Source organism: Mauremys mutica, unplaced genomic scaffold (assembly GCF_020497125.1).
Source record: "Mauremys mutica isolate MM-2020 ecotype Southern unplaced genomic scaffold, ASM2049712v1 000330F_np12_obj, whole genome shotgun sequence".
NCBI lineage: Eukaryota > Metazoa > Chordata > Testudines > Geoemydidae > Mauremys > Mauremys mutica.
The window spans coordinates 206053-233786 of NW_025422919.1; the positions used below are offsets into that span (position 1 = coordinate 206053).

Below are 27734 nucleotides of genomic sequence, written 5' to 3' on the forward strand. Positions count from 1 at the left end.
GCCCCCACTGCCCTCCCAGAGCCAGGGAGAGAACCCAGGAGTCCTGGCTCCCAGCCCCCCCTGCTCTAACCCCCCAGCCCCCACTGCTCTCCCAGAGCCAGGGAGAGAACCCAGGAGTCCTGGCTCCCTTCTGCCCCACCATTTGCTAATTTCTTTGTCAGTTTCCTCTCCCCTCCGGATCCTTTTCCAGCCCCTCCAGCCCCAGGACGCCCCCAACCGCTGCTGCCAACATCTTGCCCATCCCAACGCCCCCATTTAACCAGCCAGCTCCTCCCCTGGGGCGCCCCCCCCGTGGGAGATCACACACACCCCACGGCCGCTTCGGACAAATATCCCCTCGCTCAGCTTCACACCCCCCTCCTGGTGTTGGGGGGGGCCCACGCTTCGTCCCCATCCCGCCCCCCGGAACAAGGGGCCGCGCTGGCAGTATTTTTCTGAGAGAGAAGTGAATGATCTTTTTAATATATAGAGACGTTTTTGGCGCTGGAAATGGTTCTCTCGAGATCGCTCTATAAAATCTATATTGGACCTTTGCGGCTGCCGTCCTGTGTGTGGGGGGGGACCCGAGCCCCCCGCTGGCCCGCCTGTGGCCCCTGCCCAGGCACTCTGGGTGGGACTCCCAATCCAGTGGCTCCTGTCACCTGAGGGGGGCCCACTAATGCGCTGGGCCCCGTTTGAGACCTTGTGATTTTGCCAGCGGGTACACTTGTGATCCTGTGCATGCACTTGATTTTGCACGTGGTTGCACTGGTGATCGGGTGCTTGTGATCCGGCATGTGCACTTGTGATTTGTGCATGCAGCAGGCTTGTGACCCTGTGCATGTGCTTGTGATTTTGCATGCAGTGTGCGTGTGATCGTGCACTTGTGTACCCGTTTGCAAAATCACTTGTGAACCTGTGCGTGCGCTTGTGATGTTTGCCTGTGGGTGCACTGGTGATCGTGCGCTTGGGATCCGGCATGGGCACTTGTGATTTTACATGCAGGGCACTTGTGATGGTGCACTTGTGATTTGTGCATGCAGGGCACTTGTAATCTGGGGTGTGCACTTGTGATTGTGCATGCAGTGTGTTTGTGATCCAGCACGTGCGCTTGTGATGGTGCGTGCAGCGTGCTTGGGACCCCGTGCAAGCCCTTCTGACCCTGTGCAGCTGCCTATGATTGTGCATGCAGTGCGCTTGTGACCTCATACATGCCTGTGCTTGTGTGGCCCGCAATGAGCTTGCCTGCTAATGTGCTCGTGCGCTGTTGGCCCCCCAAGTGTGAGCACTGACGCGCTCACAAGCACGTGCGATCCTGTGCATGTGGGAGTGTGCACGTGCATGTCCTGGCCTCATGGCAGGGTGGGCATGTGCTTAGCATCTGCCCCACTCCTACCCCGGCGTGTGTTTTGGGTCGGTTGTGCGCAGGCAGCTTGCATTTCACAGGCGCTTGTGAGCCTGTGGGGGTGCAGCTGTGACACTGGGTGTGTCTTGATCACGCTTGTGATCCTACACGAGCGCTGCTGCAATCTCGTGCTTCCGCACCAGCCCTGCCTGCTGACACTGCACGTCTCTCGCACGTTCCCTGGTGATCCTGGCTGCTGCTCTCTCCCCTTGCACGGCTCAACGTCCACAAATGCTCTCGCCCGCATGTGCAATGCCTCGCACGTCTCCCCCCGTATGCCCGTCATCTCTCGCACACTAGTGCACTCACACACACTTGCTCTCCCGCACGCCCACGTGAACTTTCTCTGGTGCTCGGCCAGGCCCCCCAGCCAACGGGCACACTTTGCACCCTGACCTCAGGCGCTCTGGCCTTATCCAGCTGACGCCAGCGGGTCCCCGCGCCCGCCCCTGGGCCTGGCACCAACAACCGCTCACGCGCTTGGCAGTTGGTTGCACGGCGCCGACGCGTGTGGCCACACGGGGCTTTGCTGCCCTGCCTGTGGGCAGCACCAGGGCGTGCCACACTGTGCCCCCGGGTCACGGGATGTTTGCTCTGCCCGGCCTTCTCCCACCCGTGTGGGATCACTCGGGTGCCAGCCCCTGCCCCATTCCCTGCCCCCCCTGAGCCAGCCAGTCCCCGCCCTGGGGCGGGCCGGGGCGTGGGGCAGCCGCCCGCTGTGTGCAGTGGAAACAGAGGGGCTCTGAGACGCGGGCCAGGCGTGTTTACCTACAAACAGCACCAGAGCCAGCTGACAAAACTGGCCTGGAGCCAAACTGGTGCCGGGGGGCAGTGGGGCTGGCGGCTCCGACGGCTCCGGGCTGGGCCTGCGGGCACAGAGACACGGGCTGTTAGATTTGGGGGGGCAGCTGCTCCCCTCCAGCCTCTGCTGCACCAGGCCCCCCAGGCTGGCCAAGGGGCCGGGTGGGCCACCCAGTGTCACAGATGCACACACCCCTCCCCTCCCAGAGCCAGGGAGAGAACCCAGGAGTCCTGGCTCCCAGCCCCCCCTGCTCTGACCCACCAGCCCCCACTCCCCTCCCAGAGCCAGGGAGAGAACCCAGGAGTCCTGGCTCCCAGCCCCCCCCTGCTCTAACCACCAGCCCCCACTCCGCTACCAGAGCCAGGGAGAGAACCCAGGAGTCCTGGCTCCCAGCCCACCCTGCTCTAACCACCAGCCCCCACTCCCCTCCCAGAGCCGGGGAGAGAACCCAGGAGTCCTGGCTCCCCACCCCCCCTGCTCTAACCCACCAGCCCCCACTCCTCTCCCAGAGCCAGGGAGAGAACCCAGGAGTCCGGGCTCCCAGCCCCCCCCTCCTCTGTCCCCCCAGCCCCCACTCCCCTCCCAGAGCCAGGGAGAGAACCCAGGAGTCCTGGCTCCCAGCCCTCCTGCTCCAACCCACCAGCCCCCACTCGCCTCCCAGAGCCGGGGAGAGAACCCAGGAGTCCGGGCTCCCAGCCCCCCACTCCCAGAGGTGCTGTCACTCACGTTGGGTTTGGATGCAGGGCGCCCCCTGGCGGGGGGGGGGGGAGTGGGGACGGTTCTGCCATCAGAGCTGTGGTCCCATCATAAGCAGGTGGAGAGGGGCGTGGCCAAGCCGAGGGGCGTGGCCGCGAGAGCCACGCCCACCAGCATTCCAGACAGATGGCCCGTCAAGGAGCTGCTGCGGAGGAGAGATGGGGGTTAGAGTGGGGCAGCGCTGTGCCCCCTGCCCCACTGTGACCCCTGCCTTGCCCCACTGTGACCCCTGCCCCACGGAGCCCCCTGCCCCACTGTGCCCCCTGCCCCACAGCCCCCCTGCCCCCCTGTGCCCCCTGCCCCATGGAGCCCCCTGCCCCACTGTGACCCCTGCCCCCCTGTGCCCCCTGCCCCACTGTGACTCCTGCCCCACTGTGCCCCCTGCCCCACGGAGCCCCCTGCCCCACTGTGCCCCCTGCCCCACGGAGCCCCCTGGCCCCGCCCCCTGCCCCACAGCACCCTCTGCCCCTCTCCCTGCCCCACAGCACCCTCTGCCTGCCCTCCTACCCCTACCCTCAACCTGCCTCCTGCCCCACAGCCCCCCTGCCTTGTCCCACAGAGTCATCTGCCCCACGGAGCCCCCTGCCCCTCTCTCTGCCCCATAGCCACCCTGGCCCCGCCCCCCCTGCCTGGCCTCCTACATCGCCCCCTATTCTCCAGCCGGCCCCCTGCCCCGACTCCTGCCCCCCTGCACCGCCTCCCCCACCCCCTGCCCTGCAGCCCACCTGCCCCACAGTGCCCTCTGCCCCTCCCCCACCCAGCCCCGGGCTGAGCCCCCCCCCATCCCGCCCTTTGCCCCGTGGCGCCCCCTAGCGCCCACCTGGGGTACAGGAGGGTCACGGTGCAGCACTCAGCCAGGCAGAGCCATTTGGTCGTTATGGTGACGCTGCCCAGGGTTACTATGGTGACGGGCGCTAGGAGACCCTCCATGGCTTCCAGAGAGAAGATGACCCCTGCAAAAGGGGGGGGGGCGGATCGGACAGGTAAAGCAGGACGCCTGGGTCCTCCCCCCGGCTCTGGGAGGGGAGTGGGGGCTGGTGGGTCAGAGCAGGGGGGGCTGGGAGCCAGGACTCCTGGGTTCTCTCCCCGGGTCTGGGAGGTGAGTGGGGGCTGGTGGGTTAGAGCAGGGGGGGCTGGGAGCCGGGACTCCTGGGTTCTCTCCCCGGCTCTGGGAGGGGAGTGGGGGCTGGTGGGTTAGAGCAGGGGGGCTGGGAGGCAGGACTCCTGGGTTCTCTCCCCAGCTCTGGGAGGGAAGTGGGGGCTGATGGGTCAGAGCAGGGGGGCTGGGAGCCAGGACTCCTGGGTTCTCTCCCCGGCTCTGGGAGGGGAGTGGGGGCTGGTGGGTTAGAGCAGGGGGGGGCTGGGAGCCAGGACTCCTGGGTTCTCTCCCCGGCGCTGGGAGGGGAGTGGGTGCTGGTGGGTTAGAGCAGGGGGGGCTGGGAGCCAGGACTCCTGGGTTCTCTCCCCGGCGCTGGGAGGGCAGTGGGGGCTAGTGGGTTAGAGCAGGGGGGGCTGGGAGCCAGGACTCCTGGGTTCTCTCCCCAGCGCTGGGAGGGCAGTGGGGGCTAGTGGGTTAGAGCAGGGGGGGGTGGGGGTCAGGACTCCTGGGTCCCATCCCAGCAGGGCCCAGGCTCCCTACCTGAGAAGCCCACGGCGCAGTGTTCCCGGCGCCGGGGGTCGCACAGGACGGCCGCCAGCCCCGCGTTCAGCCCTAGATGGACCAGCCCCCCCAGCAGTGTCATGCCCCCCAGGATCCAGCCCGCCCGGGCGCTGCCCACCCTCCCCTCCAGCCCTGCCCCCAGCCACAGCAGCGCCCCCATGTTCAGCCCCAGGTGCCCCCAGCCCAGGTGGTGGAAGGGGGCCAGCAGGAGGCGCTGCCACTGGCCGAGCGCCCAGACCCCCTGCACGCTGAGGCAGGTGTTTTCGGGGGACCCCAGGGGGTGCAGGTAGAGACCCACATTCAGGGCCACCAGGAGGAGGGTGGCGAGGGGCGGCCTGGCCGCAGACATGCCCTCGGGGGGGCTGCCAGGCCGGAGGCTGGAAGGGGGGGTCCCTGGGGCTGGGGGGAGCAGGAAAGTAGCATCGGGGGCAGTGCTGGGGGGACAGAGAGCGGCTCACCGGGGGTGGGGGCAGCGGTGCCAGGGCAGAGCTCTTGTGAGGTCACTGCTGATGTCCCGGGGGGGGGGGGAGAGGATTGTGGGAGGGGGAGGGGGCGGCTCCAGGAGCAGGTCGCCCCGAATTGTTTATCTCGCTGGGAGCTAAGAATAAACCTCGTTCTGGGAAACCGGCGTCAAGACCTGCCATGAACCCGGAGAGCCAGAGCCGGGGCCGGGCGGGACTAGGGGCTGGGCTGGCAGGGGCTGCGGGTCGGGAGTGAGGGGCACCGGCAGGGCTGGGGGGGGCAGGGGCTGCGGGTCGGGAGTGAGGGGCACCGGCAGGGCTGGGGGGGGCAGGGGCTGCGGGTCGGGAGTCAGGGGCACCGGCAGGGCTGGGGGGGCAGGGGCTGCGGGTCGGGAGTGAGGGGCACCGGCAGAGCTGGGCTGGCAGGGGCTGCGGGTCGGGAGTGAGGGGCACCGGCAGGGCTGGGGGGGCAGGGGCTGCGGGTCGGGCGGGAGGGGCACCGGCAGGGCTGGGGGGGCAGGGGCTGCGGGTTGGGAGTGAGGGGCACCGGCAGGGCTGGGGGGGCAGGGGCTGCGGGTTGGGAGTGAGGGGCACCGGCAGGGCCGGGCTGGCAGGGGCTGCGGGTCGGGAGTGAGGGGCACCGGCAGGGCTGGGGGGGCAGGGGCTGCGGGTCGGGAGTGAGGGGCACCGGCAGGGCGGGGGGGGCAGGGGCTGCGGGTCGGGAGTGAGGGGCACCGGCAGGGCCAGGCGGGACTAGGGGCTGCGGGTCGGGAGTGAGGGGCACCGGCAGGGCTGGGCTGGCAGAGGCTGCGGGTCGGGAGTGAGGGGCACCGGCAGAGCTGGGGGGCTGCGGGTCGGGAGTGAGGGGCACCGGCAGGGCTGGGGGGCTGCGGGTCGGGAGTGAGGGGCACCGGCAGGGCTGGGGGGGGCAGGGCTGGGCTGGCAGGGGCTGCGGGTCGGGAGTGAGGGGCACCGGCAGGGCCAGGCGGGACTAGGGGCTGCGGGTCGGGAGTGAGGGGCACCGGCAGGGCTGGGCTGGCAGAGGCTGCGGGTCGGGAGTGAGGGGCACCGGCAGAGCTGGGGGGCTGCGGGTCGGGAGTGAGGGGCACCGGCAGGGCTGGGGGGCTGCGGGTCGGGAGTGAGGGGCACTGGCAGGGCTGGGGGGGGCAGGGCTGGGCTGGCAGGGGCTGCGGGTCGGGAGTGAGGGGCACCGGCAGGGCTGGGGGGCTGCGGGTCGGGAGTGAGGGGCACCGGCAGGGCTGCGGGGGGCAGGGGCTGCGGGTCGGGAGTGAGGGGCACCGGCAGGGCTCCGTGCAGCGGGAGCTGGGAGGGGGCGACGGGGAATTGTTTATAGTAAATAACGCAGCCCAGATGGGATGGGCTGAGCCCGGCTGGGTCTCGTGAGCTGCCCCGATAGCCATCGGCCACCAAGTCCTTGAACCAGCCGTAAACAGCTGTGGAGGTCATGGGGGAGGAGGGAGGCTGGAACCCTAAAGCACGTGCCGGTGCCCCTCACTCCCGACCCGCAGCCCCCGCCGGCCCAGCCCTGCCGGTGCCCCTCACTCCCGACCCGCAGCCCCTGCCCCCCCCCCAGCCCTGCCGGTGCCCCTCACTCCCGACCCGCAGCCCCTGCCGGCCCAGCCCTGCCGGTGCCCCTCACTCCCGACCCGCAGCCCCCGCCGGCCCAGCCCTGCCGGTGCCCCTCACTCCCGACCCGCAGCCCCTGCCCCCCCCCCAGCCCTGCCGGTGCCCCGCACTCCCGACCCGCCTCCCCTGCCCCCCCCCCAGCCCTGCCGGTGCCCCTCACTCCCGACCCGCAGCCCCTGCCGGCCCAGCCCTGCCGGTGCCCCTCACTCCCGACCCGCAGCCCCTGGGAGTCTGGCTTGCCAGCGTGGCCGGACACAGGTCACCAGCTCTGACCCTCAGGCCCAGACTTAAATTGCACCATGACCCCAAGGACTGTTAGACTCTGCAGAGCTGAGATAAGGTGCCTGGGGAAACTGGTGCAATAGATACACCCCGCCCCCCGCTCCCCGCCCCCCCGCACCAGGCAGGGGGCCTGAAGAAACACAAGGCCTGTCCCTGACTGGGGATGGGAGTGAGGGGCTGCGGGGGGGGGGCAGGGCTGGGCTAACAGGGGCTGCGGGTCGGGAGTGAGGGGCACCGGCAGGGCTGGGCTAACGGGGGCTGCGGGTCGGGAGTGAGGGGCACCGGCAGGGGGGCTGGGTGAGGGGCTGGGTTTATCTCTCTCTCGTGTACTCATGGCGGCTCAGTCAGCCCCCCCCACGCACACTGTGACCCCCCCCAGCACCCCATAAACACCACGAAAGACTCGGCCACTCTCTAGAGGTTCACACACTCCCACCCCACTAGCAGAGCTCAGCCCGTCAGTGGCCCCCAATAGAGGGCCCTGCAGCAGGTGTGGGGAGACCCCCCCCCCTGGCCCCAGCAGCCCCTGGGCGGCGGTTGCGGAGGGGGTGGTGAGGGAGGGCAGGGAGCAGGGAGCAAGGGGTTAAAGGGGGGAGGGAGCCCCAGGGCCTCAGCTGATTGGATGAGGGATGGCTCCATTCCGCCCTCAAAGCCCAACGCTACCTCCCCATTGGCCCAGGCGCCAGACACCAGAACCGCATGGCTGGGTCCCAGGAAGGGGAGGGGGGATCCTCCTCCTGGCGCTGGGATGCAGCCACCTCTGGGGCGGGGCGGCCGGTAACACGGGGACCCCTCGCCCGGCGCTGAGATGCAGCCACCTCTGGGGTGGGGGGGGCTGGTTACACGGGGACCCCTCGCCCGGCACTGAGATGCGGCCACCTCTGGGGCGGGGCGGCCGGTTACCCAGGGACCCCTCGCCCGGCGCTGAGACGCGCCCACCTCTGGGGCGGGGCGGCCGGTTACCCAGGGACCCCTCGCCCGGCGCTGAGACGCAGCCACCTCTGGGGCGGGGGGGCCGGTTACCCGGGGACCCCTCGCCCGGCGCTGAGACGCGGCCACCTCTGGGGCGGGGCGGCCGGTTACCCGGGGACCCCTCGCCCGGCGCTGAGATGCGGCCACCTCTGGGGCGGGGGGCCCGGTTACCCGGGGACCCCTCGCCCGGCGCTGAGATGCAGCCACCTCTGGGGCGGGGCGGCCGGTTACCCAGGGACCCCTCGCCCGGCGCTGAGACGCAGCCACCTCTGGGGCGGGGCGGCCGGTTACCCAGGGACCCCTCGCCCGGCGCTGAGATGTGCCCAGCTCTGGGGCGGGGCGGCCGGTTACCCAGGGACCCCTCGCCCGGCGCTGAGATGCAGCCACCTCTGGGGCAGGGCGGCCGGTTACCCAGGGACCCCTCGCCCGGTGCTGAGATGCGCCCACCTCTGGGGCGGGGCGGCCGGTTACCCGGGGACCCCTCGCCCGGCGCTGAGATGCAGCCACCTCTGGGGCGGGGCGGCCGGTGACCCAGGGACCCCTCGCCCGGCGCTGAGATGCGGCCACCTCTGGGGCGGGGCGGCCGGTGACCCCCTCCCTGAAGGAGACGTAGGACCCAAGGGGTTGGGGGAGGGGGGATGGGCAGCCTGCTCCCCCCTCTTTTGCTGGCCCTTTAAATCCCCCCCCACCCCCCCTCCCGCGCCTGCAGAGCCATCAATCAGCTCCAGCAGCAGCCTCATGGCAGCGGGTGTTTGCCCAGGACCTGGAGCTGGCGCTGGAGCCGCAGCGCCGGGGGCCGGGCTGGCTCGGAGGAGAAGAACCCCGGAGCCCGGGGCGCCTTTGCCCGCTCCGCAATATCCAGCGCCCGGGGCAGCGCGGCCTCGCCGGGCTTTTCGCAAAGCTCCTGCCTCTTGCACCTCGGCGAGGGGGGGGGTTGAACCCCAGCCCCCCACCCCCTAAATCTCGGTGACCTGCGAGGTAATTGCGCAGAGTTTTGTGCCTGCTCCAGCTGCTTTGGCACAGGGGGAAAATCCACGTGCGTGGAGATTCCCCCTCCCCCTCCTGTGACTTTTCTGCAAGTCCTCCAAGACCCCCCCCTTAACATGTGCCCCCCCCGCTCCTTGCGGCATCAAGATCTGGCCCAGGGGCCAGCAGCCTCCCTGCAAAGTAGCTGTGGTGGGGGGCTTTGGGGGGCCTGTTTTTGGCCGGGCGGTTCCGGCCCACGCGGGACCGCGGCCTCGTGACGAGACAGCCCCTCGCGCGCGTGTTTCCGTTCCTCCATCGCGTGGACAGCGAGACACCCGGCCGGACACGGGAGCAAAGTCTTCCGAGCGGCGCCGGCGCCGTGTGCGGCCTTTGGCCACCGGGAGGGCCCGGGCCTTTTCGGGGCGAGGCGCCGCTCCAAAGTCTTTTCGCGGGCGCCACCGGCCCGAGAGCGGCGCGATCGCCCGGCTGCAAAACAAGCGACGTTGCTCCTTTCTCCTTCGTTCCCAAGTCCTGTGTGTTTTCCCGCTCCCCGCCTCTCTCCGCGCTGGCTTCCAGCTTTGCGCCAGCAAAACCGCATGGAAAAAACCCAACAACTCGGCTGATTTATTTCGCTTCTCTCCATGTGACTTCTATTAAACTCAAACCCGGAGCCGATTGCAAAAGAAGAAATTTGTGTCCTAGTGCAAACAACGGCCAGCGAGGGCCGACCAAGGTACGCGGCTGCACCGCTGCGAAGCCGGGTGGGAGGCTGCTTTTTTGCAGCCGTGCGAGATTGCAAAGAGACTCCAGTTGCACACGGCCGAGGCTTGTGCAAAATCGCCCCTTGACTCCGACGTGGCCGCACACGGACCGGCCGTGAAATCGTGGAGAAGCGGGTGCAGGCTGCTCGGCAGGGACTTTGCACACGTGCGGGACGGGAGAGAAACCAGCGGCGGGTTTGCAACTGCGCCTTCTGCAGCCCCAATCTGGGGGGGGGGGGCGAATGCACTAAACCTCTGCCCCCCCGGAGGGCGTCCTAGCGCTGCTGCAAAAACTTGGGGGAGGCGCCCTTAAAAGCCAGGAGAGGAATGAACTCCGGGGAAGGGGACGATCCGGGCGCAGAGGGGGTGTGAAACCCTGGGCACCCCCGAAGCTCGGCCTCCCGAAGCGGGCGGGCCGGGTTGGCGTTGCAAACAGGGCGGCCTTAACTCTGCCCTTCCCCTGAGTTGGCGCGCCATGGAGGAGACGGCCGCCGAGGGCCACCCGCCCATGGCTGACGTCCGTCTGTGCGGGCACCTGCGCAAGCAGAAGTCGCAGCGGCGCCGGTTTTTCGTGCTGCGGGCGCCCAGCGAGCGGGGACCTGCCCGCCTGGAGTATTACGAGAGCGAGAAGAAATTCGGGGCCGGCGGCGCCCGCCCCAAACGCAGCGTCCCCCTGGCCAGCGCCCTGAACATCAACAAGCGGGCGGACGCCCGGCACCGGCACCTCATCGTGCTGTACGGCCGGGACGGCACCTTCGCGCTGGCGGCCGAGAGCGCGGAGCAGCAGGAGGCCTGGTACGGCGCCATGATGGAGCTACGCGCCACGGGTGAGAGCAGGCGAGGGGGCAGCGGTACGGGGGGAGTGACTGAAAAATACAAGGGGGCCAGCCCACAGCCGGGGAGAGAACCCAGGAGTCCTGGCTCCTAGCCCCCCTCCTCTAACCACCAGCCCCCACTCCCCTCCCAGAGCCGGGGAGAGAACCCAGGAGTCCTGGCTCCCAGCCCCCCACTCCCCTCCCAGAGCCGGGGAGAGAACCCAGGAGTCCTGGCTCCCAGCCTCCCCTGCTCTGACCCACCAGCCCCCGCTCCCCCCCCAGAGCCAGGGAGAGGACCCAGGCGTCCGGGCCAGGCCCCTGTACAAGTGTCGGTCTCTATTGCGTATGGCACTGGCTGTTCCAGGGCAAAGTTTGCCGGCTGCCCCGGGTGGGTGGCCGGGCGCTGGGCCAGGCTGGGCCCTGGGACGAACGGGGACGGATTGGCCCAACTCCTTGGCTGGCGCCTGGAACTGGGTCAGGGCGTTTAGCCGCCTCCATCCTGCCTCTTCCGCGCCTGGACTTTGCCCATACGAGATTTGGGAAATAGACCCTAGAGCCCACCCCACCCCTGGAGCCGGGGAGAGAACCCAGGAGTCCTGGCTCCCAGCCCCCCCCTGCCCTAGCCCACCAGCCCCCACTCCCCTCCCAGAGCCAGGAAAGAACCCAGGAGTCCTGGCTCCCAGCCGCCCCCTGCCCTAGCCCACCAGCCCCCACTCCCCTCCCAGAGCCGGGGAGAGAACCCAGGAGTCCTGGCTCCCAGCCCCCCCTGCTCTGAGCCACCAGCCCCCACTCCCCTCCCAGAGCCGGGGAGAGAACCCAGGAGTCCTGGCTCCCAGCCCCCCCTGCTCTGAGCCACCAGCCCCCACTCCCCTCCCAGAGCCGGGGAAAGAACCAAGGAGTCCTGGCTCCCAGCCCCCCCTGCAGTAACCCACCAGCCCCCACTCTCCTCCCAGAGCCGGGGAGAGAACCCAGGAGTCCTGGCTCCCAGCCCCCCCTGCTCTGACCCACCAGTCCCCACTCCCCTCCCAGAGCTGGGGAGAGAACCCAGGAGTCCTGGCTCCCAGCCCCCCCCCTTCTCTAACCACCAGCCCCCACTGCCCTCCCAGAGCTGTGGGACGGGAGTGGGGGCTGGTGGTTAGAGCAGGGGGGGCTGGAAGCCAGGACTCCTGGGTTCTCTCCCTGGGCCCAGCAGGGGAATATTCCAGGAAATATTAACTATATTAAATATTCAATCCTGTTTCCAGCTATCAAAATTACCTCTCTCCACCCCCTGGCCATTTCCCACCATGACTGTCCCCCGTCCCCCCCCAGGTCCCCATGGAAACAATCAGTCGCCAGGGTGACGTGGGTGGTTGCCACGGCACTGGGACCTTTGGGTCTGTTTATTCCTTGGTCCTGTTCTCCCACCTGTTCCCTGTCACCCCCCCCACACTTCCCAGTCACCTGCCCTGTGCCCGTATCCAGGCGCTGCCACAGCTCAACGCCGGGCCCCAGAGGTGGGCGCATCTCGGCACCGGGCGAGGGGTCCCTGGGTAACCGGCCGCCCCGCCCCAGAGGTGGCTGCATCTCGGCGCCGGGCGAGGGGTCCCCGGGTAACCGGCCGCCCCGCCCCAGAGGTGGGCGCATCTCAGCGCCGGGCGAGGGGTCCCTGGGTAACCGGCCGCCCCGCCCCAGAGGTGGGCGCATCTCAGCGCCGGGCCAGGGGTCCCTGGGTAACCGGCCGCCCCGCCCCAGAGGTGGCCGCATCTCAGCGCCGGGCGAGGGGTCCCTGGGTAACCGGCCGCCCCGCCCCAGAGGTGGCCGCATCTCAGCGCCGGGCGAGGGGTCCCTGGGTCCCCGGCCGCCCCGCCCCAGAGGTGGCTGCATCTCAGTGCCGGGCGAGGGGTCCCCGGGTAACCAGCCTCCTGCCAAGCGCCATCTCTGCCCCCTCCTGGTTTAACCCTCTCCTCCCCTTCCCGCAGGCCTGTCGCCGCCGGGGAGCGGGGCGGCGGTGCCCTTCCGGGAGGTCTGGCAGGTCAGCCTGCGCCCCAAGGGGCTGGGGCAGACCCGGAGCCTGGTGGGCGTGCACCGGCTGTGCCTGGCGGAGAGCACGGTGGAGCTGGTGCAGCTCCGCGCCCCGGCCCCCTGCCTGGTGCTGCAGCTGCTGAGCGTCCGGCGCTGCGGCCACTCGGAGAACTACTTCTTCCTGGAGGTGGGGCGCTCGGCCGCCACGGGCCCCGGCGAGCTGTGGATGCAGGTGGAGGACCTGGTGGTGGCCCAGCACATGCACGAGACCTTCCTGGAGGCCATGAAGCGGCTGAGCGAGGAGTGCCGGGGGCGAGGCCGCGGCCAGGCCTCCTCCCCCCTCTCGGTGCCGGCCCGGCGCCTGCCCCCCGCCCAGCCGCCGAGCTCCGGGCGCCGCCGGCCCGACGGGGACTACGCCCTGGCGTTGTCGGACGAGGGCGGCTCCTCCAGCCCCGGGGAGGGGCGCCCGGCGGGCAGCCCGGAGCCGGCGGGCTCCCCGGAGGGGCGGCCGTCGCTGCCCCCCTGGGCCGGGCGGAGGAAGCCGGGGTGGTGCCCGGAAGCCGGCTACATGGCCATGCTGCCGGGGGCGGGCGTGGGGCAGCCGGATTACGTGCCCATGAGCCCCGGCGGCGGCGGCGGCTCCCCGCCCCGGGGCGAAGCCGCCGGCTACATGCTGATGTCCCCCAGCGGGAGCTGGGCGCCCGAGTACGTGAACATGTCCCCGCTGTGGCGCTCGGCCGGCAGCGCCCCCCCGCGCCGCAGCCCCCCGCCCGGCGCGGCCCCCTGCCCCTTCCGCTCCCTGCCGCGCTCCTACAAGCACGGGGCCCGGCTGGCCGTGCCCGGGCGCCTCTCCTCCTGCTCCTCCTCCACCAGCAGCGAGAGCCTGGAGGAGCCGGTGCCGCCGAGCCCGGGGGAGTACGTCAGCATCCAATACCGGCCCCGCCCGGGCCAGCCGGCGAGGGCGGAGCCGGGACTCAACTACGTCGCCCTGGACCTGGCCCGGGGAGCCGGCGGCCCGGACGGGCGGCCCCGGGCGGCCGGCGGCCCCAGCCCCCAGGCCTACGCCAGCATCGACTTCCACCGCTCCCAGGAGCTGCAGGGCCGCCGGGGCGGAAGGGACGGGCCAGGTACGTGGCGGATCTGGGGGTCACGGGGGGGACACAGGTTTGGGGGGGGGGGGTCGACGGCCCCGTGGCTTTAAGCTGCCTCGTTGCTTTACCAATAAGGCCCGTCTTTGGGGCTGGGTTTTCAGCCCCATCTTCCAGGGGGAACTCGGCCGTTTCTGTGCCGTCGGCGAAGGCAGAACCTCCCAGCCTGGGAGGGGACGGTCCCCTTTAGAAACCGCCTTTTCTTGCTTTGGCGAAGGGTTTCTCCCCTGTAGAGACAGCTGGGGGGGGGTCCCCCTATTAGAAACCGGTTTTACATTGGCCGGGGGTGCCCTTTAGAAACCGCTGCAGTTCTCCCCCCCTTAAAAACTCTCTCGCTATAACGCGACCCGCTCTAACACGGCAAAGCACGCGCCCGGTGGGACGGCCCCTCTCCTCTCTCCTGAGGGGGCTGGAAGCAGGGGTGGGGGGCACAGGCCCCCTGCATGAGAGAGACAATCGGGCGGAGGGGGCAGGGTGCAAGCTAGAGGGGCTGATACAGAGAAGTCAGGACCAGTCGGAGCACGTCCCGCGTCATCGTGAAAACCCAGGCCTGGAAAGCTGGGGCGGGGGGGGGGGGGTAATTATTTTATTGGACCAGCTTCAGTTGGTGAGAGAGACACGAGCTTCCTTGTGGCTCCAATTTCCTGGGACCAACAGGGCTGCACCAACCCAGCCCACGAAAGGGCAAGAGCCACACGACCAGCACAGAGCGACCAGGACACTATTTTCACGACTCATCTGAGCCTAATGTCGCCATCACACCAAGGCCGTAGCACCAGCCGCACGCTGAGATAAATGCAGCCACGTGCGCGTGCCAGAAATTCCCAGCCCCAGCGCACGGGGACCCACACGGGTCAGTTTAGCTCAGCCTCTGAGTCCAGCCCCACTAAACTGAGGCCAAGGTTTCAGCTAAACACAAGGGCACCTGCAAAGAGCTGCACGACCAGCAGGATCTGCACTGGCCCCATAGCAGGAGTCGCACGTCAGGGCACTAATTCCCATGCCCAGTGCAAGGCAATGTGGGATCCAGGCCCCGGGGCCTTCGAGCCGGAATTTGCACGCCCAGGAGAGTGGGATGAAATGAGAGAAGTTGCACAAGCCAGGGACCGCCACTGGGGGGGGGAGGCTGCGTTGCCTGGGCAATAGCCGGGCTAGAAACCGCCTCGTTTTGTCCGGGTCACCCCTTAGAAACCGTCTCTTTGGGGGTGGGGTGGGCGTGTCGCTGCCCCTCGCCGGTGGGCCTGTGAATCGGTCCCTGAGTAATTTGACACGTGCTCACGCCACTGTCGGGGCTTCGCACTGGAAACGGACTCTGCTTACCGGACGTGGAGCTGTTCCCCCTTAGAAACCGCTATTTCTCTGTGGGATTCCCTCGAAACTCTCCTCCCCCACCCCCCGGTCCAATGTTGTCTCTTAATTTTATGGCAGCAGAGAAGCAGGCGGCCGGTTCTGGGCCCGATTCCTTCGCTCTGAACGGAGGAGAGAAAATGGAGAGAAACTGGCTGGGGAGGGTTATTTTCCCCCTTTTCTTTTCCAGCAGTTTTGTTCCTTTCTTCCTGTCTGGCAAGGGGTCCCTGGGTAACCGGCCGCCCCGCCCCAGAGGTGGTCGCATCTCAGCGCCATGAGGGGTCCCCGGGTAACCGGCCGCCCCGCCCCAGAGGTGGCCGCATCTCGGCGCCGGGCGAGGGGTCCCTGGGTAACCGGCCGCCCCGCCCCAGAGGTGGTCGCATCTCAGCGCCAGGCGAGGGGTCCCCGGGTAACGGGCCGCCCCGCCCCAGAGGTGGCTGCATCTCAGCGCCGGGCGAGGGGTCCCTGGGTAACCGGCCGCCCCGCCCCAGAGGTGGGCGCATCTCAGCGCCGGGCGAGGGGTCCCCGGGTAACTGGCCGCCCCGCCCCAGAGGTGGCTGCATCTCAGCGCTGGGCGAGGGGTCCCTGGGTAACCGGCCGCCCCGCCCCAGAGGTGGGCGCATCTCAGCGCCGGGCGAGGGGTCCCTGGGTAACCGGCCGCCCCGCCCCAGAGGTGGCTGCGTCTCAGCGCCGGGTGAGGGGTCCCTGGGTCACCGGCCGCCCCGCCCCAGAAGTGGCTGCAACTAGGCGCATTAATACAGGATTGCTCCTTTCTCGACTCTCCCTTTCAGAGTGCTGACCCCTTTGCTGTCCATGCGGCCTGGTGACTGCGGGGCTCCCCTGGCTCAGGACCAACGCTCCACCCCAGAGCTGGTCGCATCGAGACGCCTGCTGCCTGATACCTCCACAGCCGACGCGCCTCGGTTTCCTCCCGATGGACCGTGAACCCCTTTAAGTGCCTTTGTTTTTGGGGTGCGGCTCTCGGGGGTGTGTGTGTGGAGAACAAGCCAAAGATAGACTCACATTTTGGGGGGGCTGGTGCCTTGCGCTCTGGGTGTCCTTTGGATCTGCTGGGGGGACACTGCAGAACCTGACCATGGGCTTGAGGTTTCAGGGTCACCCCGTTTTGGGGGATCCCGCTGCACCGAAGCCAATTCTTTACTCCTCTTTTGGGGGGGGCATCTCCCCAGCTTCCCACCCCTTGGGATGGAGACTTTTCAGGGGGGCTGATTCCTTATTTGCAGGGTTCACCCCCCTCTGTGTTGGGGTCACCCCTTTGACCCCATCAACCCTCTGGTGCCTTCATGCCCCCCCACCTGTGTTTTTGGGGTACGCCCCAAAGGCTGCCCCCCATCTGCGCACTGTGTTTTGTTCCCCCCGCTCCAGCCTTGGGGGGAATATTTTGTCCTCTCGCATATCCAAAGTGCACCCTGCAGCTGGGGGCGTTGTGGGGGGGCTCTCGCCGCCCCCCCCCACGCCGGTCTTGGGTTCGACGCCTTTCGCGAAAATTGGGGGTTCGCTCTGTGCTTCTGAATTGCACCTGGTTGGGTTTCTGGGGTTTTTTTGCACTAGCTTTAAAATGTTTCATTTGAAACCAGGTAATTTATAGCTCCGGCGCTGCGGCCTTAAATCCTCCCGGCGTTTGCCAGCCGAGCTCGCCGGGAAGGTCTCCCCGTGGCGGGGCCGAGCCGGGCGTTCGCTTGGCTGCAGAATCGGGAGCTCGAGTTTTGCGGGTCCCTCGTTTGCAAGATTGGAGCTGCAGAAATTGGGGGGGGGGGGGGTTGTGGTTATAATAAAGCCTTTGTGTCCAACGGGCTTTCTGGGAAAAGTGGGAGTTAATTTGCTGGGCTCCCCTCTGCCCTCAAGGGCGAGCACCCGGCTCGTTTAAACGCGACACCGGCCGCCTGCCAAGCTGGACCGGGCTGCACCCGGGGCGCTGGGGAGCCGACCCCCTGGTTGCTGTGGCTGGAGATTTGCAAAATGATTCGCAGCTGTCGGGAAGCTCCCTTCCTTGCCCCTCCTCGCCGTGATTTACGTCCTGGCGCCGCCGTCTTCGACCCAGAAACCTTTCTCCAATTAAGAGGCAGCGCAGGGCCTGATTTATCTGCTTGGGCTGTGTGCAAAGAGAATCGAGGGGATTTAGAAACACGGCGGGAAGCGGGTGCCAATTTGGCAAACCGAGGTCGGGGTTGTTGGTTTTTTGGTTTTGGAATAAAACGGCAAAGACCGTTGCCGCTGTTTCGCAATGCGGCGGCTGCTTCGGTTTTGCAGTCAGGGCTTCGGGCTTCAGCTGCACAGGAAAATTTCCTCAACGGCGGCAGCGACAAACCCGAATTGTCCTCCGGTGCATCCGTGCCGAGGGGGGTCGATTTGAAATTTGTGGCCGATCCCGGTATCTGGAACGGCTTCGTTTGGGGGGTTTTCCCGCGCGCGAGCCACGTAGCTCAGACGGGGGAAGCGAGATTGTGCCGAACGCAAACCTCCCCGATTAACGAGCTCGGAGGTCTCCAGGCCGAGCGCGCCGGCACAGCCGTTTGCTGGCCGAAGGCCCCGGCTCCCGCCGCTGGGCGTGTGCGTTAAAAGGCCCCGGCGGGGGTTGGCGGGGCCGGCCCAGGCCTCGTGCACGACTCGCGGTTGGTGCCGCCGGTTCCCGAGCGTTTGTTCGCTCCAGCAAGGGGCCGGTCGGGGGGTCTGGCCGCTTGCAAACCCGCTTGCCGAGCCAGCGGGGCCGGTGTGAGGTGGGGGGGGGGCTACAGAATTAGGCACCTCCCCCCCATCTGTGCGCCAGCCCCCAACCCCAAGTGCACGTTGCAGACCCCCCCCCGTCTCCTGTGCCTGCCGGGGGGGGGGCTGTGTGTGTATGGGGGGGGTCTGAACTGCCCCAACCCCCCCCCCCCCGTAGCTCTTGGGCCTCGTTTCTAGTTGCTGCTCTTTTGTGATGTTCAAATAAACAGTTGGAAGCAAACCAGGCCCAGGGCCCCTGTGTTGTTTGTGGGTCTCCGTTACCCCCCCCCGGGGGCTGGGGGGGGCGTCTCTAACTCCCAGCAGCCCCCCCCCCCCCGCCAGCCCAGCCCGTCCCCGCACCAGCAGCTGCGGGGTAATGGCCCAACTACTGCTACCCGCTGGGCGCGCGGGGGAGTCGCTCCCCGGTGACCCCCTGGCCTCAGTGGGGGGGGGGGGCTGGGAAGGGACGGGGGGGCAGAGAGCCCCTGGGCTGGGGGGGTGTTGAAGGGGAGGCCCTGGGGCAGAGAGGGTGGAAGGGGGGGGCAGGCTGGGAGACCCTCCAGTTGTAAAGGGCTGAGGTCATGCAGGGGAAACTGAGGCTGCAGATTTGTAGGGGACAGTCCTGGCGGGGGCAGACTCGGACTCGGGCCCCTAAGTGCCGGCCGGGGCTGGTGACAGCAGGAGAGGGGAGCCCGGACCCACAGGGAGGGGAGAGATTTACGCCCTTTGGCCACTAGAGGGCACAAGAGCCCTGGGAGCCAGGGAGAGAACCCAGGAGTCCTGGCTCCCAGCCCCCGCTGCTCCAACCCACCAGCCCCCTCTCCCCTCCCAGAGCCGGGGAGAGAACCCAGGAGTCCTGGCTCCCAGCCCCCCCTGCTCTAACCCTTTGGGGTGCTAAGGGCCCCCCCCCCCAAGCTGCGCCCCTCCCCCGCCCCTGTTGGGACCCGGCCCGGGTTGGATTAGGAAGGGGCCAGGCCCGGGGGGGGGGGGGAGCCGGGGCCGGGCGCGGCAGCACTGCCCTGTACCCCCGGGCAGGGAGAGGGGGCACAGAGCCCCGGCTGGGTGGGGGTGGTTGGGGAAACTGAGGCAGGCCCAGCCCCTGGCTTCCAGGCGGGGGGGTGGCAGAGACCAGCCTGGAGGCCAAGGGAGGTGGTGCATGTTCCTCTTTATTCCACTAGAGGGCACAACAGCCCAGGCCCCACGGGGGTGGGGGGCAGGGGCTGCTGGCGCCATGGGGGCAGCGTGGGGGGCACAGCCCCAGCCTGCTCAGGGCAAGCTGCCCCCCCGGCCCGGGAAACGTGGGGGAGGGGGCACTAAGGAAATGGGGGGGCTCCCTGAGCCCCCGTGCCCCACGACACCCCAGGGCCGGCGCCCCTGAGCCCGTCACTGCCAGAGGGGGGAGCAGCTGGGGCCGGGCCCCGATTTCCTCCCTGCAGGGAAATAAAATCAACCCCCCCCCTTCAATCCCTGCTCCCAACCTCCCCGCCCCCCAGCCTAGCCCAAGGGGGCTCGCGTGGCTACCAGGCCGCCCCAGGCCACAGCCGCTGGAGGGGACGGGGGCGTTGAGCAGCAGGAGCTGGGCTTGGGCTGAGGATCCCACCGCTGCCACCAACGGGCGCCCAGCTCTCGCTCGGGGGTGGGGGGCAGGGCCCCTCGCTGCACCGTCCGTTCGGTTTGGGGGATGAGCCGTGCCCCCCCGTGCCCCACGCGGGGGAACGCTCAGCATTGTCCAGCCCCTCGCCCGTGCCATTAGCGCCAGGGCCCTGCCCCTCAGATCTTGCTGGCGGTGCCCTCGGGGGGCGGCGGCTTCTTCGGGGGCTGGGCCCCGGTCAGCAGGGCCTGGACGGTCCGGGCCAGCGGCGCCAGGCTCTCCTCGTCCAGGATGTGCTGGGGCTGGCACAGGGCTTCCTGGGAGGAGAGAGGAGACGTTAGCGGGGGCGGGGAGGCGGCTGCCGGGACCTGCGCCACCGGGGGGCGCCGGCGGGAGGTGTGAGAGCAGCCGGGAGGCCGGGCCAGATGGGCCCCTTGCACCGCGCCGGCCCAGCGCGTCCTGTGCGAGGCCGGCCCCCCACCCCGTTCCCACCGGGGCCACCCCAAAGCACAGACAAGCCAACGCAAACCAAGACACAAGCCACACGCTGGGTTGGAGCGCTGCATTTCTCCGCCCACGCCGCAGCGCGGGGGGCAGGACACACAGGCGGCGGCCGGGACACACCGAAAGCGGCCGGGGGGGAGAGGGGCACACGTACAACAGGGAAATCGCCAAGAGAGAAGGACCCGCCCGAGCCCACCCCCGGGGCAAAGGCCCACACGCTATTTACACGTTTGTACACGCCGGGCCCGGCGGCCGGGCTCGGCCTCCCAATATATATATATCCAATCCAGAGCCGTATAATTTAACCGCGTTAAGGCAACCGAAGCGAGCTGGCCGCAGGGAGGCACTGGGGAAGGGGGGCCGGCTCGCGCCCCGAGCGGGACCCACACGGGGGCTCCGGGACCCACGGCAGGTCTCCGTAGGAGGAGGCGGCTTTGAAGGCGGGCGGGGGCCGGCAGCGGGGATCCGGAGAACCCCCAGAGGGAGAGGCCTGACCCAGCCCCACACCCCGCCGTGGGTCGCGCTAAGGCACTAGGCAGGGCTGCCCCCCCGCGGCTCCTCAGAAGCCCCACAGCTTGCAGTAGGCCAGGAAAAGCAGCGACATCACGGAGACATAGAAGAGGGCGAAGCCGGCGAGGGGCCCGGGCAGGGCGGGCGCGGCGTGGGCAGCGGCGGGGCTCTCCGCGGCTCCGGGGTGCAGCAGCGCCCGCAGGGTGCCCCGGAGCCGCCCGGCGTCCCCCTGGAGCACGTCGGAGGCGGAGCAGAGGGCGACCTGGGCCCGGCGGGGGAGACAAAGACAGGAGAGAGGTTAAGGGAGCTGCTGGGGGGCGAGAGACCGGCTGGGCCCCCAACCCTGCATCTGCCAGCACCCAGGGGACCCTGCCGGAGCCAGACCGGGAGGGGAGGGGGGGGCCGGGAGCCAGGACTCCTGGGTTCTCTCCCTGGCTCTGGGAGGGGAGTGGGGGCCTGCTGGGTCAGGGTGGGGGAGGCCGGGAGCCAGGACGCCTGGGTTCTCTCCCCGGCCCTGGGAGGGGAGTGGGGGCTGGTAGGTCAGAGCAGGGGGGGCCGGGAGCCAGGACTCCTGGGTTCTCTCCCCGGCTCTGGGAGGGGAGTGGGGGCTGGTGGGTCAGGGCGGGGGGGGCCGGGAGCCAGGACTCCTGGGTTCTCTCCCCGGCTCTGGGAGGGGAGTGGGGGCTGGTGGGTCAGAGCAGGGGGGCCGGGAGCCAGGACTCCTGGGTTCTCTCCCCGGCTCTGGGAGGGGCGTGGGGGCTGGTGGGTCAGGGCGGGGGGGGGCTGGGAGCCAGGACTCCTGGGTTCTCTCCCCGGCTCTGGGAGGGGAGTGGGGGCTGGTGGGTCAGAGCAGGGGGGCTGGGAGCCAGGACTCCTGGGTTCTCTCCCCGGCTCTGGGAGGGGGCTGGTGGGTCAGAGCGGGGGGGCTGGGAGCCAGGACTCCTGGGTTCTCTCCCTGGCTCTGGGAGGGCAGTGGGGGCTGGTGGGTCAGAGCGGGGGGGCTGGGAGCCAGGACTCCTGGGTTCTCTCCCCGGGGTCGGTGCTGGGTGCTGTACGACAGGCCTCACACTCAGCGGTGGGAGGGGGGGGGCCGTGCAGGGTCTCAGCCCCCCGCTGCTGCCGTTCAAAGGGGGGACAGGAGCCGTCAGCGCTGGCCCACGGGGGTGGGCGCAGCAGGGGATTCTGGGGGGTGACCCCAAGGCATGCTGGGAGAAGAGCACTGCAGCTCCTGGGGCGAGGGGCCTGTCAGCTGGGGGTCCGTACCCCTAGCCGTACCTGGGGCGTGGCTCGGATGAGAGGGGCGTGGCTTCGCACAAGCGGGGCGTGGCTTTGCACATGAGCACAGTGCACTTGCATGGCAGGCTGGGACCGAGAGAGAGGCGGGGCTTTGCACAAGGTAGTGCGATGGCACAAGGGGCGGGGCCTTGCACAAGTGCAGCCCCATGGGGGCGCCATGTAGAGGTGACTCTCTGCTCCCAGCTGCACAGCACGGAAATCAGAGACCCCCCCAGCCCCCGCGTTACCTCTGGGACCCCCATGCGGCGACAGGCCTCCAGGAAGCTCTCCACGTTTTTCCGACATTTGACCTTGTTCAGCTTTGGCTGTGGGGAGGGCAGAGAGGGGTGAGAGGGCTGGGGGGGCGCGGGGGGCCAAGGGGGAGCCAGAGCTGGGGGGGGCAAGGAAGCCCACGCCGCTGTCCCGTCATGCGGACGCTCAGGTTTCGTTTCAAGAGGACGCAGTCCAGGCCTCAGTTCTGGAGACAGACCGAGAGCCGGAGAGAACCCAGGAGTCCTGGCTCCCAGCCCCCCCTGCTCTACCCACCAGCCCCCACTCCCCTCCCAGAGCCGGGGAGAGAACCCAGGCGTCCTGGCTCCCAGCCCCCCCTGCTCTGACCCACCAGCCCCCACTCCCCTCCCAGAGCCGGGGAGAGAACCCAGGAGTCCTGGCTCCCAGCCCCCCCTGCTCTAACCCACCAGCCCCCACTCCCCTCCCAGAGCCTGGGAGAGAACCCAGGAGTCCTGGCTCCCAGCCCCCTGCTCTGACCCGCCAGCCCCCACTCCCCTCCCAGAGCCGGGGAGAGAACCCAGGAGTCCGGGCTCCCAGCCCCCCCTGCTCTAACCCACCAGCCCCCACTCCCCTCCCAGAGCCGGGGAGAGAACCCAGGAGTCCTGGCTCCCAGCCCCCCTGCTCTAATCCCCCAGCCCCCACTCCCCTCCCAGAGCCGGGGAGAGAACCCAGGAGTCCTGGCTCCCAGCCCCCCTGCTCTACCCACCAGCCCCCACTCCCCTCCCAGAGCTGGGGAGAGAACCCAGGAGTCCTGGCTCCCAGCCCCCCTGCTCTACCCACCAGCCCCCACTGCCCCCCCAGCGCCGGGGAGAACCCAGGCGTCCGGGGCGGGTTCCCCACTCACCACGGCGGGAGACGGGACGTGGATGAAGGGCACGGCGCGCGGGCGCAGGTGGTTGACCAGCTGGCACAGCACAGCCCCGTTGGCCAGGGCATCGCCCAGGTCCTCCGCCAGCGACACGCTGAGCCGCGACTCGATGGCCTGCGGGGGGGGGGGGAGACGGGCAGGTGGGCGGGGGCCACGGACACCCCCCCCCCCCACGCACTGCAGGGAACTTACACACAGGTGTCGGGGAAGCTCAAATTATCCCCCCCAGGGAAGCAGGGGCAGAGCCGGGGAGAACCCAGGAGTCCGGGCTCCCAGCCCCCCGTGCTGTGACCCACCAGCCCCCACTCCCCTCCCAGAGCCGGGGAGAGAACCCAGGAGTCCGGGCTCCCAGCCCCCACTGCTCTGACCCACCAGTCCCCACTCCCCTCCCAGAGCCAGGGAGAGAACCCAGGTGTCCTGGCTGGCAGCCTGGCAGTCCCCGGTGCGGGATCTCAGCCGAGCTTTCAGGGGCGGGGGGGCGGGAGATGTGCCGATGCGGGAACGTTCGGAATGTTTTGTCCGAACACTGTGTGCGTGCCTCAGTTTCCCCACGTGTCCCTCCTGTATCTAGGGGGCGGGGTTGGTGCAGTGACCCCTGGAGGCAGGTGTGACGGCGACGGGCTAACGGGGCACAGAGACCGGCCCACGGGCTGTAGCCAGCACCCCATGGCGGGGGCCCGCCCCCGGTGAGGAGCCGGCCAGAGGGGCTAGGAATGCAGCCCGGTGACCGGTTTGCCGGGCAGAGAGAGGAAGCCTGGAGGTGGGGGGGAGGTGGGGGCCTCAGGGGGGTCCCCAGGGACCAGGGGGCGCGGCCGTACCTTGCGGAGCTGGGCTGTTAACTCCTTCTCGTCCAGGTCGTGTGAGCTGCCCCGTAGCCGCAGGGGGTGCTGGGGGTCCGCCGTGGGGTCGTGGGGGGCGCAGGCTGCGGAGAGGACGGCAGGGCTCAGGGGGACGGAGACGCACGGCCGGCGGGGAGCGCGCAGCCCCGGGCAGGTCTGCAGGCCGCGGGCAGGATTCGAACCCCGGACCTGCCGGGCCGCCGGGGACCACGGCAATACCCCGGCCCGCCAGCAGGGGGGGCAGAGCCGCGGGGCGCCACCTACCGGAGCCGGGCCTGATGGCCGTCCGCGACGAGGAGCGGAACAGGAAGCTGCTGGGCTTCTGGGCCGAGCCGGGCTCCCGGGCCGGGGGGCTGGAGACCTGCGGGGGGAGGGACTCTGGGGGGCAGGGGGAGAGGGGAGGTGAGATCCCACCCCACAGCACCCCCCAACGGCACTGCTGGGACCTTCGGCCAGGATCACCTACCCCAGGGGGACACCCACGCCAGAGCCGGGAGAGAACTCAGGAGTCCTGGCTCCCAGCCCCCCTGCTCTGACCCACCAGCCCCCACTCCCCTCCCAGAGCCGGGAGAGAACCCAGGAGTCCTGGCTCCCAGCCCCCCTGCTCTGACCCATTAGCCCCCACTGCCCTCCCAGAGCCGGGGAGAGAACCCAGGAGTCCTGGCCCCCAGCCCCCCTGCTCTAACCACCAGCCCCCACTGACCTCCCAGAGACAGGGAGAGAACCCAGGAGTCCTGGCTCCCAGCCCCCCCTGCTCTAACCCCCCCAGCTCCCACTCCCCTCCCAGAGCCGGGGAGAGAACCCAGGAGTCCTAGCCCCCAGCCCCCCTGCTCTTACCCACCAGCCCTCACTCCCCTCCCAGAGCCGGGGAGAGAACCCAGGAGTCCTGGCTCCCAGCCCCCCTGCTCGGACCCTCGAGCCCACCCTCCCCTCCCAGAGCCGGGGAGAGAACCCAGGAGTCCTTGCTCCCAGCCCCCCTGCTCGGACCCACCAGCCCCCACTCCCCTCCCAGAGTCGGGGAGAGAACCCAGGAGTCCTGGCTCCCAGCCCCCCTGCTCGGACCCACCAGCCCCCACTGCCCTCCCAGAGACAGGGAGAGAACCCAGGAGTCCTGGCTCCCAGCCCCCCCTGCTCTAACCACCAGCCCCCACTCCCCTCCCTGCAGACACTCCCTGGCCATATGTCTCCTGCCGCGCCCCCCCTGTGGCCCTCCGAGCGTTACCCCTCTCCTGCCCCCCCCCTTCCCGCACTCACCCTGCTGCCGGGGCGTCTGCCCAGAGGACGCCGGGCTGGGGACGCCGGGCGGCTGCTCCGTGACCTGAAACAGACGTGTGTGTGTGTGGGGGGAGTCAGGCTGAGTCCCATGGGGCGCCATTCCCCCCACCCCCAAACCCCTTCCGACCCCAGTCCCTCCCCTCTCACCTGGGGCCTCTGCTTCCTGTGGGGCAGGCTGCTGCTCTCCGACGGGCCACTGGGGGGAGACAGAGCCAGGTGAGGGGGCTGCTCCGGGGCGTGACGTGCCCCCCGCGCTGGGATAGGGCCCCCGAGCCTGGCCGTGGGGGGGGGACAAGGGGGAACGGCTCAGCCACCCTCCCCTCCAGAGGGTGACAGAGTTAGAGCAGCCCCAAGGCTGCTCTAGCTTATGGGGGGAGGAGGGGGGGGAATCCCACCAGCTCCACGGGGCTTCAAGTTGCCTCTGGGCCCGAGCCCGGCCCAGGGGGCGGCAGGGGGGAGGGATCTCTCCTTGGGGGGAGGGATTTCTCAAGGGGGGGGGTCTCACTTGCTGGCCGCCGGGCCCTGGGCGCTGCCAAAGGTGCCTCTGGCCCCCATCCTCAGCAGGCTGTAAGAGACGCAGAGAGGGTCAGGGGGGGCGGAGGCCGAGACGCCCCCACCCGGCCCCGGCGGGGGGCCCACCCCCCCTCCACGTACCTGTCCCGCTTCTCCAGCGCCTGGCTCCGCAACGCCTGCTGCTGCCGCTCCCTCTCCTGCCAGATCTGCAGCGTCTCGGGGCGCCTCCGCTCCTCGCTGGGGGGCTCCTCCTGGGGAGGGCTGGGCCTGGCGGGAGGGATTGGGGGCATTGGTGGGGGGCAGGAGAACCCAGGCCAGCCCTGCGCAGCTTAGTGTGTGTAGGGGGGGGCGGGGGCGGTCTGATGAGAGGATAACAACCTACTACAGCTGAATGACAGCTAAGACTCCTCACCCAACACAGCCATCTCTGGGGCGGGACGGCCGGTTACCAGGGACCCCTCGCCCGGCGCTGAGATGCGCCCACCTCTGGGGCGGGGCGGCCGGTTACCCAGGGACCCCTCGCCCGGCGCTGAGATGCAGCCACCTCTGGGGCGGGGCGGCCGGTTACCAGGGACCCCTCGCCCGGCGCGGAGATGCAGCCACCTCTGGGGCGGGGCGGCCGGTTACCCAGGGACCCCTCGCCTGGCGCTGAGATGCAGCCACCTCTGGGGCGGGGCGGCCGGTTACCAGGGACCCCTCGCCCGGCGCGGAGATGCAGCCACCTCTGGGGTGGGGCGGCCGGTTACCCAGGGACCCCTCTCCTGTCACAGACCAGGCCCTAACCAGCTGCTGCTCACCTGCTGTTCGGCACCTTCTCCCCGACATCGGCTCTCTGGGGAAGGCTCCTCTCTGCTTTCCGCTTCTCCTGGGGACAGAAGGCAAGAGGGACAGGATTAGGGAAGGAACCCAGGAGTTCTGGCTCCGAGCCCCCCCCTCCCCTCCCAGAGCCATGGAGAGAACCCAGGAGTCCTGGCTCCCAGCCCCCCCTGCTCTAACCCCCCCAGGCCCAATGCCCAGATTCCTTTGCTGTTGGGTGGTGGCAGCCGTGCAAGCCCAGCGCCCTCACACCATGGGCAGCCTGGCACGGTCCCACTTGAAGGCTGAGGCAGCCCCTCCCCACTTGGGCAGGGCCCTGGGCCCGCTGGCACGCCCCTGCCCCACAGCTGTGCCCCCAGCTGGCAGGCGCAGTGGGCCTGAGCCGGAACTATCCCTCAAAACTACATCTCCCAGGATGCACCATGGCCAGGGAGTCCCAGGATGCAAGGGCCTCACTCTGAGGCCAGACCAGGGTGCACCATGGGAGATGAGTCCAACTAGGGAGCCCAGTCCACAGAGGGAATGGAGGCTTGTGGGTTCTCAACTACAACTCCCATGATGCAACTGCTTCCCTCATCCTGAGGCCAGACCATGGTGCACCATGGGAAACGCAGTCCGACTAGGGAGCCCGGCGCATAGGGGAGAATGGGAGGCGTGCAGCGAGCGAACCACAACTCCCACTAGGCAGTGTGGCAGCGGCACCCGAGCCAGAGAGTTCAGTGTTCCAATATTTTCCAGAACCCCTAAATTCTCTTGGGTCTGGGGGCGGGGCCATGACCCCATTTTGGGTCCAGTGCGGTACCTCCCCCCGCCCCCTAGGGGGCAGCACCCCTGCTGGAAGAGAGGACAGCCAACAGGCCCAGCGTGCAGCACTGCATCCTGGGAGTTGTAGTCTTCCCAGCGCCCCCTCACCTCCGCCGGGGCCAGGGCCTGCGAGCTGCTCTCCGGCTTTGCCGCCTCCTCCTCCTCCACGCTGGTGTCGATGAAGTCGATCTGCTCCAGCTCGCCATTGGCTGCGGGGAGGAAAGCGTCAGCGGCGCCGCTCCGCGGCCAGCGAAGCCCCGGGAAGGTGGGCACACGGGGTGGGGGCTGCCTGGCGGGCACGCGTGGGTCTGCTGGGGCGGCAGACCTGTCACTGGCAGGAGAGGCCAGCAGCTGATTTCCCTTTGGCCGCGGCAGGCACCTCCCCGCGGGTAACTGGGACCCCGGGAGCGGGGGCGAGGGAACCCCACCTGGAGGGACCAGACCCCGCTCACCTGCCCGGTCCCGCTTCTCCTTCAGCTGGCGGGGATCACGCACCAGCTCCGCGATGCGGAACGACAGGTCGGAGAACTCGTCTGTGGACTGAGAGAGCAGAGGGGGTCGGACGCCGGGACTGCCCAGCGCTGGTGAAAGGGACCCACGCCGGTACGTGAAACGGACCGACACGCACAACTGACGGATCCCCGCCCGGTGTGAGTGAAAGGGACAGACGCCGGTACGTGAAACGGACCGACCCGCACAACTGACGGATCCGCGCCCGG

The 27734-nt window shown here is 69.3% G+C and overlaps 3 protein-coding genes across 7 annotated transcripts in view; 1 reads left to right on the forward strand and 2 right to left on the reverse strand.

Annotated features, from left to right (window-relative positions):
• Nucleotides 1–550: 550 nt before the first annotated feature.
• Nucleotides 551–5019, reverse strand: LOC123357158 (rhomboid-related protein 4-like). Of its 2 annotated transcripts, none has more exons than XM_045000489.1 (4): nt 4582–5019; nt 3763–3895; nt 2913–3084; nt 551–2250 (listed from the first exon to the last, which is right to left on the reverse strand). In XM_045000489.1, exons 1-3 carry the CDS (start codon nt 4949–4951, stop codon nt 2991–2993), a joined length of 597 nt encoding a protein of 198 aa, XP_044856424.1. In that variant the 5' UTR covers nt 4952–5019; the 3' UTR covers nt 551–2250; nt 2913–2990. The 2 variants fall into 2 exon arrangements, with proteins under 2 accessions (XP_044856424.1, XP_044856423.1); XM_045000488.1 differs by having other exon boundaries at nt 2913–3087.
• A 3740-nt stretch (nt 5020–8759) lies between these two features.
• LOC123357157 (insulin receptor substrate 1-like) lies at nt 8760–17853 on the forward strand. The gene is made up of 3 exons (XM_045000487.1): nt 8760–10518; nt 12468–13637; nt 15797–17853. Exons 1-3 carry the CDS (start codon nt 10167–10169, stop codon nt 15802–15804), a joined length of 1530 nt encoding a protein of 509 aa, XP_044856422.1. The 5' UTR covers nt 8760–10166; the 3' UTR covers nt 15805–17853.
• Nucleotides 17854–19349: 1496 nt separating this feature from the next.
• Nucleotides 19350–27734, reverse strand: part of LRCH4 (leucine rich repeats and calponin homology domain containing 4) — a 31077-nt gene continuing 22692 nt past the window's right edge. Inside the window, exons 8-19 of one of the 4 annotated variants that reach the window (XM_045000492.1) lie at nt 27468–27555; nt 27124–27224; nt 26193–26260; nt 25537–25662; nt 25388–25447; nt 25030–25078; nt 24862–24925; nt 23872–23985; nt 23587–23690; nt 22745–22882; nt 21858–21935; nt 19350–19637 (exon numbers count right to left, since the gene is read on the reverse strand). In XM_045000492.1, coding sequence (XP_044856427.1) covers nt 19500–19637; nt 21858–21935; nt 22745–22882; nt 23587–23690; nt 23872–23985; nt 24862–24925; nt 25030–25078; nt 25388–25447; nt 25537–25662; nt 26193–26260; nt 27124–27224; nt 27468–27555 — 1128 coding nt within the window. In that variant the 3' untranslated portion in view covers nt 19350–19499. Of the gene's footprint in view, nt 19638–20238; nt 20597–21436; nt 21936–22744; nt 22883–23586; nt 23691–23871; nt 23986–24861; nt 24926–25029; nt 25079–25387; nt 25448–25536; nt 25663–26192; nt 26261–27123; nt 27225–27467; nt 27556–27734 lie in introns of those variants that run through there. The other 3 variants (XM_045000491.1, XM_045000490.1, XM_045000493.1) reach the window with 3 other exon arrangements.

What these genes read in the sequence shown, in the direction of transcription:
- LOC123357158 (XM_045000488.1), bottom strand. Translation starts at nt 4,951, where the DNA reads ATGTCTGCGGCCAGGCCGCCCCTCGCCACCCTCCTCCTGGTGGCCCTG. An exon ending in CTGCGCCGTGGGCTTCTCAG is followed by an intron (nt 3,896 to 4,581) that starts GTAGGGAGCCTG and finishes CCCCTTTTGCAG; the next exon opens with GGGTCATCTTCTCTCTGGAA. An exon ending in GTGACCCTCCTGTACCCCAG is followed by an intron (nt 3,088 to 3,762) that starts GTGGGCGCTAGG and finishes TCTCCTCCGCAG; the next exon opens with CAGCTCCTTGACGGGCCATC.
- LOC123357157 (XM_045000487.1), top strand. Translation starts at nt 10,167, where the DNA reads ATGGAGGAGACGGCCGCCGAGGGCCACCCGCCCATGGCTGACGTCCGT. An exon ending in GATGGAGCTACGCGCCACGG is followed by an intron (nt 10,519 to 12,467) that starts GTGAGAGCAGGC and finishes CCCTTCCCGCAG; the next exon opens with GCCTGTCGCCGCCGGGGAGC.